The 12,359-nt window shown below is 39.6% G+C and overlaps 1 protein-coding gene across 1 annotated transcript in view; it reads left to right on the top strand.

Annotated features, from left to right (window-relative positions):
• Positions 1-12,359, top strand: part of LOC105247867 — a 69,978-nt gene that overhangs the window by 43,230 nt on the left and 14,389 nt on the right. Inside the window, exons 2-3 of the mRNA XM_011252303.3 lie at positions 8,066-8,111; positions 8,189-8,356. Coding sequence (XP_011250605.1) covers positions 8,066-8,111; positions 8,189-8,356 — 214 coding nt within the window. The remainder of the gene's footprint in view (positions 1-8,065; positions 8,112-8,188; positions 8,357-12,359) is intronic.

Here is a 12,359-nt window from a genome sequence, read left to right as displayed (position 1 = left end):
CTCATCGCAAATGTAGCGGTCACTAATTATTTAATTCTAAATAATTATAATTAAAAATAATTAATTCTAATAAATTATTTAATTAAGAAAATTATAATCTTTGACTTAAAAATGTTATTTTCTATCCAACATTGTTTCTTTTCCATTCAAGAAAATTAAATCTTAAATCATAAGAATATATTTTTCTCGATTCAACTATATAAAATGGCTTCATTCAAGTAAGCAATTATTCAAGCAATTATATTTTTCTTTAATTAACGTAATATAATCTCATTTCAAGATTTCCATGTTAAAACTAAATATATTTTCAAAACAAGAATGTCCCTTTTTCCGTGTAGGCGAGAGTATAATTAACAGCGCGAATTTCAAAGGGTTAACCGCGGCATCGCGTTGATTGTAATGTTGTCATGTCGATTCGCGTCGCGGCATTTGAGTCGCTTGTCTGACTGCTATGACGATCAGGGAAATTTGAGTCTAGATCGGTTGATCTTCCTCATCGCGGGTTCTCACAGCTTCGGGTTCACTGGCTGCACTTGGCTGAGCGACCAGCCAAGCTAATTATCGACGATGTCCGGCTTTGTAATCGAGCAGACACTTCATCTCGATTCAAGAAATGAGATCCGTCCCGTTCCGGCGAAGTCGGATCCGCGGAAGAAATGTTTATCAGAGCGTAGAAAATAATTTGCATAATGACGGCCCTTCTATTGCCCTCTATTATGCCCTTCGTGGGAAGCATCTAACGAGAATGCGAATTATTGGAAATTTATTCCGAAGGGAATTTAGCGATGAGTCTCTTCCTCTCAATTATTTTGTCTCCATCGTCTATAATGAACATCATTAATTTCCATATCAGACAATAAAATATTCTGTCAAAAGTCTATTTGCGTCACGATGGTTTGAGATTAATTTTTCTCTCTATGAAACTTAGACTTGTATTATATACAATGTAACAAGTAGATTGAAGAGGAATTTCTGTTAGGCGGAGTAAATGGAGCGATACTTTATCTCTCGACACAAACCGCAGCAAATGTTTACCCATTTGAGTCGATCCCACGGGGCTGCTGAAGAAGATGACTGGTTTTTCTGAATGATTACTTGGAAACATTTATCGGTACTATTATATCAGTGGTAAGTAGAGCGTCGGCTCGTGTATCTCGCTCGTCGTAACATGACAGCGCATGTAGTACTATTATACAACTAATCGAATGAGTTGGCTCTCCGGTTCTACGAGACTAAAGTAAATATGACGTTTCTCTGTTCGACACGATTTGCATACGGTTTGCATACGCGATGATTAGGATGTCAAGAGCGGACACAAACAGCAGAGGCAAACCATGCCTCCGGCTGTTCGTACAAGGAAGAATTTTTTTTACAAACAACTTTATACAATAGTCTTCTCGTCATCGACTCTAAACGATCAATGCCTGTTGTAGCCGCAATTAAATGTGCTTTATATGCGCAAATATACTTCCGCGAACGATTGAAAGCCCCGCGGTCGATGACAGCGGCGTAAACAATGTTCTTGCGTTGCCGAGGGATCGCTTGATAAAGGCAAGCCCGATGATGTAGGACGCCGAAGAAGAACACTTTTAGATGCGGTTGAGTACTCGAGACCCCAGTTTTTCCGCTCATCTAGCCCGGATACTAAGTTCTCGCATCGATTAAAAGTCGGTAAAACATATATTATGCTTCTCATTCTCTCAGCAGCATGAAATTTGTGTGTTACCTTAACAATGCCTGTCCTAATTAAAGTTCCAAAGTTCAATAGAATTTAATGCTCGCATCAATGAAAGTGTAATCATTAATTAATTATCGCTTATATCAGTATAGGTTTATATAAGTGAATAATTAGTTAATTTCTTATCGAGATATTTCAAATTTCTTTTACTTAAATATTTAGAAATATCATTGAAATGTTATGAATTTTCTTCGTTGCAAAATTATAGCACGAAAACATTGATGTTGTGCGAATTGTAAATAAAATAAAAAATTGCTTTTTCCTGAGAAAAAAAAGTGTTAAAACATTGAAAAGGCACGCGCATTATGTCATGATGTATGTCGTCGTGAAGATTATCTCGATACGGCTGGCTTGTTCGAGAGATTGGTGCCAGGCCATAGTTAAGCCGCGGTCGGAGCAAAGTGCTCCAGTTTTAAAGGGTTAACCGCAGATTCTCGAGGGTGCCTAGCTCAGCTTCTTTGTCGCCGGTCGAGTCAGTGGCGAAAAATTCGAGTCTCGGTCGACTGGCTTCCGATTCTCACAGGCCGGATTCTCATAAACTGGACGAGTCTTCGAGCTCGCGATCTTCTTAACCTGTTCATTGCTCGGTTTTAAAGAAATGACGCGAAAAGGTGTACGTGCGTGCGACTAACAAGCAGGAGATTACACCTGATGTGCGATGACGAACGATTTTCTAAAGTCCACGGAGTGCTACCCTTTCAGACCACCGTGGTGGCTAAGTACCGTAAGATGGGTTAAGATTGCACCGACGAAGGATAATTTCGCGGACTCCGCAAGAAGATCTTAGGATCATTTAGAGCGTCGAAGAAAGTAATCTCCACGAGCTGCAAGGCAATCCACGTTACATTGATTACTTTTTCAAATATATTCCGTCTCGTTCATCTTTAATATAATATCCGCAAGACTCTAACTTTTCCTTTTCATCATTTTATGTTTAATAAACTAAATTTTTAAGACAGAAAATAATGATATTTCCAGTTATTTGTAGAAATAATATGTCTTATTTTTTACGTCTTTGATTACAAAATAAATTATGTATCGTTATCACAGACAGAATATTATTATTTTCTTTTCTATTAAAAAGGATTAAATAAAATGCTAAATTTACATAAATTTCTATTATTCTTATTAATCTCAAAAATTAATTTTTAATTAAAGATTTCATTTGGTAACGTTTGAAAAATTTTCTCTTGTCGAAACATGCGTGTAAATATGACTGAGATCCATTGGATCAGTCACCGCTATGACAGAGATGAACGAAACCGTTCAAGCGAGTTTACCATTCGACCGAATCGAAACGAGTGCGTAAACGCAGCTCGACGGATGCAACGTAATGACGCGCGTGGTGCACAAAGCGAGATTTAGTCTGCAGTTTGATTCGCGTCCTCGCCCCCGAGCTACAGAGACGACCATGAACGCAGAAGCGCAGCGCAGGTCGGAATAAAAATGTTTCTCTGCCTATCGGTGGGTAACGGAATTGAAAGACGATGGCGATGCGACGTAGCGGGGAATCAGGTGGAGCTGATGCCCCCGCGGGCATCTCGTGCTCGGTTCATTTCACTTCTCAACGACATAATTCTCCGACAGCGGCAAAGTGCGCGTCGACTTCGCCGGTGAATAAAGTTCCATAAAAAATAAGACAATTCTAAGATCATCGTGAGAAAAAATCCGACGACGATTATCGGATAATCGACAAATAACGGATGCGAGGTTCAATATGAAGAAGACGACTTTGTGAGAATCAAAAGCACATTAGCCAAGCGAATGGCATCTCAAATATATCCTCCTTTTACACGTAATTTAATGTAAATTTTTTTAAATTTCTTACTAAAAGACGTAATCCTTAATCTCATCGAGTCCTAAATTGAATCGGTCGAGAATTGTATGGATTTTAATTCGTCGATGATGGATCCTGTTCGACTTGAATTTTGATTGATACGTGACTTTCGTTCGCGCGTGACTTGCGACTTCGCGTATATACTTAGGGAGTGCGGTATATCATGATACGGTGATGCGTCTTTTATTTTCGATGCAATAACACGGGTTGAATCGTTGATGGGCACACCCGAGCCGACACATCGGTCGTGCGCGGGATATAATCTCCTGAAAATCTATAAGTATTTCCGTTTTATCCGCAAGACCAGAGGCGATCGTCGACTTCATTTCGCGATACCGTATTGCACGTGAGGCAAATTGTGCCTCGCGCGAGAATGATTGATGCGCACAAATACGCGCGCGTCTATAAATATTTGCGAACACACGCTCGCTGAGAGTTGTTGTTTCTCCATTATACGCACATGTTACACGTTGAACCGTTCGAGGGTTCACGGCAAAATAATTCTAACTGCATTTGGTAGCGAACGGAATGTTATTCCCGCATATTCGGAATTAATCGAGAAAGAAAGATCGCTATTAAAAGAAATTTAATAAAAAAAAAAAAACTTCAAAGCATCTTAATTGTGTGCCACGGGCGATTTACGCCTCGTTGCTCGCATATTGGCATAAAATGAATTATGCTTCCTGATTATATTATTTGATATCGTTGCCACACACACATTCTATTACCGTTATATTCCTGTTATTAAAATACTTCAGTTTTTCAAGAATCATGCTTGTCGATTTTAATTGAACGTTTCGTCGAGGAAACATTTATTTTTCACACTTGTCTACTATAAATATATTTATATATATTTATTTTTTGTCTACTATAAATATATTTATTTATATATTTATTGCTTAAATATATTTATTTATATATTTATTGCTTAAATATATCTATTTATATATTTATTGCTTAAATATATCCAACGGCAGAAAATCTGGACGCATAATTTAATTACACATCATGCATTAAATCATGTGAACTCTCTTATATAAATTATTCGTTAAAATAATAGCTCTCCGAAAGTGGGATCTGATAGATGCTGGCAATCGCACTTTGCGTAACGCGCGTTCGGCAAAAACGGGCAGCAATTTAATTGCACGCATCGGTATCGTTCAAGCCGATCGTCGTCCTTATAGTGCACGTATAATTCGCGCATACGTCTGTCCGGGTGTATGTATATGGTAATCTACGGTGGTACAGCGGTAAATCGCATCGCCCACACGTCGGCTTGGCCGCAATACGCGGAGAGAAGAGTCGTCTATCTCTCTCTTCGCATCTATCTCGCGCGGCGCCACGTGATTAACGGCCATCAGCATCGCGTAGCGCGATCCGTTGGTCGAGCGCATCCCACGTCCAACACCTTCCGTTCCATTTACCTGCGACGCCGGCGAATAATAATTGTATCAAGCGTCTCGCGAATGCCTCCCCGCGGAAATTATCGATGCGATGCCAATCTACTCGGCGGCGGTAATTAATCCCGCGCGGTCCATAAGGACGGGACGCCTTCCCTCGTCTGATCGTCCACGGGACGAACAGATGGACGACGTGGGAACATCGCGCCGCGAGAAACAATGTGTATCGGAGGGATGGGATTATTGATTGTTTTTGTAACGCGAAGAGCATCGTGAATGAGAAGTTGCGGTATCGGTGCCTTCGATGATGCGCCAGCGCGAATCACGCCTTAACTGTATCGCGGGATACAACTCGTCGGCGAATGATTGATTCGGGGAGATTGTGTTAGATGATTCACTGTTCGCGTTTCTTTTTGCTGAACAAAGAGATTTTCTTGATTAATCGAAGGGTATACATTTTTGAACGTTATTGATCTCAAGTGACAAACGTTTCAAACGTAAGAAGTCATTAGCATCCAATTCTACCTGCGTGATGATAATTATATGCAAAGGGCCTCGTTTTTAATTTTCCGAATTTTTCGAATTTTTGCGAGCGAAATCATTTACATGGATTAATTAAATCGAAAGCTGCTACACGAGTATCTCAACGTTTATGCAGCTGCAAGCAGTCGCTCGTGTGGAAATGTCTCGTAAATCAAGCAACGACGGCCCTCCATTAAATGACGACACTTATAAAGTGTGAGAAACAGCGAGCGGAATCGGGTAATTTTCGCGATCGCGAGAAACGCTGATGATGCGAAGACGAAAAAGCAATACAAGTTTGCGATCGTTGCTTGACGCTAATTGATCCCCCCTCTCCTTTCTCTTAGCAAGAACATATAAATTAATTATATGTAATTATAATTATCCACTCATCTCGTTGACAACCGATGTAATCGCGATGATTCGAATTCCGTTGCGCGTAGGATAAGATAAATTTCCCCTTTCTCCCTGTGTGCGGTATTTATAATCATCTTACATATGCAACATTCTCTAGTACGATTATCAACGTATCATCCTTGTCATCGTCTAACATATTGCAGATGAAGACGAATTGGTGATATAAACCGTTACATGATGATAATTATCGTTTAATCGCCCGAGCGATGCAAACGTGCGTCTCTTTTCATTTCTTCTTAAATTCGATTTTTAATGCGAAAATAATGAGACCACATCACGATTGCTCCGAAATACGTTTTGTAGATATTACGTCAATGTACGCGGCATCAAAATTTTGTAACAAATGAATTCTAAATTAAATATAATATTAAATATAATAAATTAAAAATATATAAATATAATAAATAATATTAAATATAATATTAAAGATATAATTAAATATAATAAATTAAATATAATTAAATAAAATTAGATTACATTTACTAATGGCTCTTTGAGCAACATTTATTAATTTTAAGCGTACTTGATAAGATTAGAGTTATCCAATATACTTCATTTAAATCTTAGTATATAATCTTATTATTTTCTTGACTAACGATCATCCTGATTCACTATGTTGTTTAATCTCTCGGAATATTTAATGCGATTCTGATCTGATGTAGGCAATTTCGACCTAGACGACTCCATCATCTAGTATGCTAGAAGCATTTCGTTTTTTCAAACGACTGCTTAACCGCTGAGATGAAACGATGTTTGTTCGCTCGACCGCCTCGTAACGCAAGTAATACGCGTTTAAAATTTCCAGCGATAACGTCTCGGAAAACTACGGTCAGCTGATTCCCGCGACCCCGGGAAAATCGCAAAAGAGAGGACGATTAAACCGCACTGATAACAACGGCCGACTGCTCATAGCAATTATCATTGTTGCAACATGACCGTGATGATAAAAGTAGATAATTTCTATTGTCTTAAAACTAGTGGAACAATATAGTCTACTATTATAAAGGAGTTTAGACGTGAAGGATTTAGTGACTTGACATGAGTTGCGTGCAAATTCTCACTGCTCAGTATGCACGAAACATCTCGCGAAATCTTCATTCCTCAATCTGTGACATGGAAACATTTTGCGATCACGAGAAAAACTAGATTATATTGTAATTTAAACTCCCTTATATTTTACACTATATGCGATTAGAAAAAAAATTAAATACATAAAAAGTGCAAATACAATTAATACAAAATTTCATATGAAGAACGACTTTTCTGCCAAAGACGCAAAATGTCTATACATCACAGACACCTCTGCACAGGACTCTTGGTATGTTAAGTCATAATGAACCAAACCAGAAGAACCGAAAATAGAAAATAACGTAAACTACCGCGTAGTCAAGCGATTAAATTATCCAGCAAAATAGTAAAGACCGTAGACTGATACGGTTGTTCCGGCACGAGGTCACCGAGCGCGTGCGAATGAACCGAAAAGGTCTATAAATGGTAAGCGTGGAGGCAAGAAACCCATTCGAGTTTCACGTGAAGGTAGTAGAAGGCGAGGGTGCAGCAGCAACGAGAGATGAGTCACATTCTAGATCGTGGCACAAGCTGCGAGGAGGAAGAGAAGACCGCGGCCGTAGCTGGCCCGCGATACTCTTATTACGCCAACATTATGCGTACTCTTATTACTCCGACATTATGCATAATGCGTTGCGATCTGTGTCACTTCGGAGTTCCCATACCGCGTGCGATATATCGCGAGATCCGAGAGAGTTTCGTCTTTTTTCCTTCCTTCTTAATCGCGTTTCCAGTCACGTTCCTTCCTTCCTCGGCTTATCCCGCTTATTCGTCCTTTCGCGGAGACTTCCGTTACTGTCGTAACGAAGCTTTTTCCCGTGGAACGGCCTTCGCGATCGTCCTTGATAAAATGTAGGCTTTCAAGCTTGTACAATTTTTACATTATATTTCTCAAGAATGTAAATATCTTAATTAAACTACTTTGGAAATTTAAAATGCAAAAGAGAATTTCTTAAGCGTATGTTTCCTCGCAACGCGAAATTTATTGTCTCACAATTGAGCTTATTTTTATATTTTAAATATTATTATTTTTAAATTTTTTCTATATAATTTTATAATTCAAGATTATATATATTGTTACAGATATATCGCCATTTGGATGCTGACGGTGGTCACGCCGAGGTGTCAGGTAAGTATCTTTATATAATTGCGTATATGATAATACAAAGGGTGGAAAAATATATCCAGGACGATTTTGTCTCAAAGGCAACCAATCACGAAAACGCGGAGGTGGATGGGAACTCCGAAGATTCTGCCATCGACGATGCGACCGAGGATTATTGGGGGAGTAGCGGATCGGGACCCGATGAGGATGATTCCCCTCGAAACGAAACCAGAGAAGCGTTAACTCACGAGGCCAGCGACCACGATACTGTAAGTCACGCATCGCCAATTTGTTTCGCCTTGCGCATTTACTTATTGAAATTTATGGTAGATATTGTGCAAGAAGTCTCTCTCCGATCAGTTATTTTTCTTTGTTTCGTTATTCTTATTTCTCTCTATCTATCTCTCTCTTTCCATACTGATTTGATTCGAAAATAAAATGTATAATATAAGAAATTAAAAAATTTTAAAAATTTTACCCCAACAATAGGATATATATTACAGTCAATATTATATAAATATAATGTAGGTTTTTTCTTCGTAATTTTTTAAAAAATTATTTATATCGCGAAATTTACATTAAAAATGCAAGTCAACATCACACTTTTACTTAACACGCGTTATTATTAAATTACTGAAAACGAAAGCCGGAAAATGTTCAATAAAAGTTTTCAGAGTTCTTTTGCAGATCCAACAGATTTCTGCCAATAAACATATAATCGCGAAAATAAAATAATAAAAATGTAGGAGAAAAGACGTATGCACGCATCTGCCGTACGATATGTCCAGTTATAGTTAATTGGCGAACGGTTTTCTCGAAAGGGGATTAGAAAAAAAAAACAAGGAGTGCACTAGGGGAGTAAAAAAAAAAAAGGAAGCGTGAAACGTGGAATGATACTCGCACATCTGTTTAAGTTTCGCGTGATTCCTCGTTAGCGAGTGCTCGCGCGCAAGGCCGTACTACGGAGAAAGAACCTAGATGCAGGTGTTCTGCATCCGCTATGATTCAAGAGGAGATAAAGAAAAAAAATTAAAGAGAGAGAAAGAGAGAGAACGCCGACAGTTAACCGCGGTAAGGACGATGCCTCGATCGTCGACGCGTCCCCGATCGACCAGAAAAATCCTCCCGGACATCTACGAGGCACAATCGTCTTGCTTTCTTCGCGCGACACTCTTGCCTTGGTATATCAACGAAATTGAAAGATCCATTTGCAATGAAAATCAATTTTATCGAACGCGCTCGCTTCCCTCGTAATTTTCCCTCGTGACGAAATAGCCCTTTCTAAACGAAGGGCAGAAGGTTGCATTGGAACGAGGAGGAGGAGAGGGGGAGGATATAAAAGGCCATTCCTCCTTGATTAATCGCCCGTTTATCGATGATCTCCGGATTGCCTTTAAACTAGTCTCACGAGCGGAATCGATTCCGATTGCAAAAAAATGTGAACCAGTTTCCAATAGAATAGAGAGAAAGGGTATCGCGGCCACGTCCGTGCGCGACCTTCGTTACATCGCAAATTGCGAGCGGATGGATCGCTTCTTGCGCCGAATGATTCTCTCTGCGGGAAAAGACCCTATTATCCGCGCGAGAAATCCAGAAGCGGTTTACGAGCGTTTACGAGCGGTTCGCTGCGAAATTGGAGACAAGATCAGTTTCATCTGGGCTGTCGTTTCCGGTCATTACGATTCAGAAAGCAAAGATTGAAGTGCACGCTAAGTAGGGAGCAAATTTATTAATTAGAAATTGCAAAATCGCTTCATCCAGCAAAGAGATAAATTTCGCCGTTTCTACGTTTCTCTAAAATTATGAACCGATGACTACGAGTGATTTTATGTAATAAATGTAATAAATGTAACGGATTATTATTAATCGCTTCGAGAATTAATTTTTTCTACTCCATGGATTATAATTAATTTAAAATAATTAATAAAGATTAAAAATAAAAAAAATTTCTGAGAATTTATACTTATTTATATAATATTATATAAATCGCCTGTCAAAAATTCCAACTTTCATTGTAAAATTAATGTAAGCATTAATATCTGTTTAGCATATTAATTTTATGCATATTAATTTTTAGCAAATTAATTTTTCATCAAATTTTTTCTTTCACTTTTTCTTTCGTGCAAAATTCCACATAAATTATGTCCGGAGAGAATTTTAGCAATCTTGCATAAGGATTAAAAATAAAAATTTCTGAATTTATACTTATTTATGTAATATATAAATCGCCTATCAAATTTCAACTTTGATTGTGAAATTAACGTAAGCTTTATTATCTGTTTAGCATATTAATTTTTCATTAAATTTTTTCTTTCATTTCATGCAAAATTCCACGTAAATTATGTCCGGAGAGAATCTTAGCAATCTCGCACAATCATAATCTCGTATTCTATGTATGAGATAAGCCGTTCGAGTTATCTAAGCCATTCGCGAGCGATCTTTCTACGACTAATGACTTTCGACACTCTAACCGCGCGACCGTTAATCATAGCGTGAATGTGCATATCTCGGTGTGACTTGATCAAACGAAGTCCCACGAAGAAACGAACATTCACTCTAAAAGAAATCTCGACTGTCGGCATCATCTTTCAGAGCGTAAGAAAACGTGAAAGCCTAAACGGTTACTTAGTATATATTTCCTCCTTGAAGAAACGAGCTAAAATCGCGGATGTCGATGATTATTAAAGAAATTGTTCTTATTACGCAACATATAAAACGTACAGGATTCTATGTCGAATTGAATTTATCGCCGGATGCCAATTCTTACTAATATTTCCTCGACTTACATAGCAACCCTGATTTTCGATAAACTTATCGGAAATTGATTTATCGAGATGAGACCGAAAAAAAGACCTTTTCTTGGAAAAGGAATCCGCAAAACGGAAAACGTCGTGCGAAGAGCTTCGATGAAAATCACTCGATTGTATGCTCAACGTAAAGGGGCTTTTCGCGTTCGCTGCATTTCCTACCGCCTAGTACAGTTAAGTACCAAGGCTACTATGGTTAAGCATGGCAAGAGTCGAAGGTAATCAGCACTTATCGTTCGCATTAGGTCTCTCCCTCGTAACGCATTCCAATAAGATTGACTACGGAAGATTCAAAGATCGCCGGTTATTTCTCGCGAAACTTCCAACAGGACACCGAGAATTTCTCGTTAAAAGAATCCCCTAGTTATGAAAAAATATTCCAATTTTTTTTTAATTCATAAATGTCAATGTTTTGTTTCGATTGCATCGAGGTTTATTCCGGAAGTTGAAAAAAATTCCTCAAAAGCAAAATAGAAAGAAGACTACTTTCCTCGCCGATCCAATCGCACGGCAATCTATCGCGTCAGATGTCATGTTCGGGGAGAGAAAAGAGAACAGAGAGAGCGGGGAAAAAATATGGAAGGGAAACGAGGAGGCGGCCGGAACGAAACGGAGGTTTCTTCGTCACGGCATATGGAGGCTGTTCGCGACTTTTTATACGCATTTCGCGTTTCTATCACTAACCACGTGCTCATCCGCGTCTTGCCTTCACGGCCAATTCGTTCGAGTAAGGTGCCTGCCCGCCGGGCTCGCGACGTCCTCGCTGACAAGCGACTCGAAGCATAATCCTTCCCCTATCCCCTTCCTCCGACCCCTTCGGTCCTCGTCGGTCCCATCGTTCCGCTCGCTCTTCTTGCTCCTCTTCTTGCGCTCGGCACCCGTACGCGAATGAACGACCTCGAGGTACCCACGCTTGCCGAGAGACGAGCTCGTAAAGCGTTAGTCACGCGTTACTCGTGCTGTCCGGACTTCCTCGTCCATCGGCTTCTCCGCGTACCTTTCCGCCTCCACGGATTCTCCACCGCCGATCTCCTCCCTCTTCCGCGTATTTCTACTCTTCGTCGCGGTCTCGACCCCCGACGCTGCTTCTCGCCCTTTCTCACCGTCCGAGCGGTAGCGATTCGCACGGGTTGGGGGTTAAATCGGATCGTTAACGTAGGAGAGGTCAGGGCTCCCGCTCGACGGGATGATTTTGCATAGCTGGATCGGGTATGTACGGGAGAATATTTTGCGGCAATTCGCAATGTGCGGACTAACGGCTTTGAACCGGCAAATCACTACCTGCGACTCGTTAGCGGATTCCTCGTGTTCGTTTTCCGAACTCCCGTATGAATATCATTAGTAGCATCGGGAATTTAGCGCGGGTGTCGATTATTAGCATGAACGATCAAATTTCATCTCATCACATGCAAGCCTCAAATCGTTTTTCTTTTTTTTTACAAACGAGAAATTTATGTTAAAGTTC

The sequence above is a fragment of the Camponotus floridanus genome, unplaced genomic scaffold, assembly GCF_003227725.1.
Source record: "Camponotus floridanus strain SB8 unplaced genomic scaffold, Cflo_v7.5 scaffold91, whole genome shotgun sequence".
NCBI lineage: Eukaryota > Metazoa > Arthropoda > Insecta > Hymenoptera > Formicidae > Camponotus > Camponotus floridanus.
The sequence above is the reverse complement of the archived record's forward strand: the minus strand, read 5'-3'. Positions and strand labels throughout refer to the sequence as shown.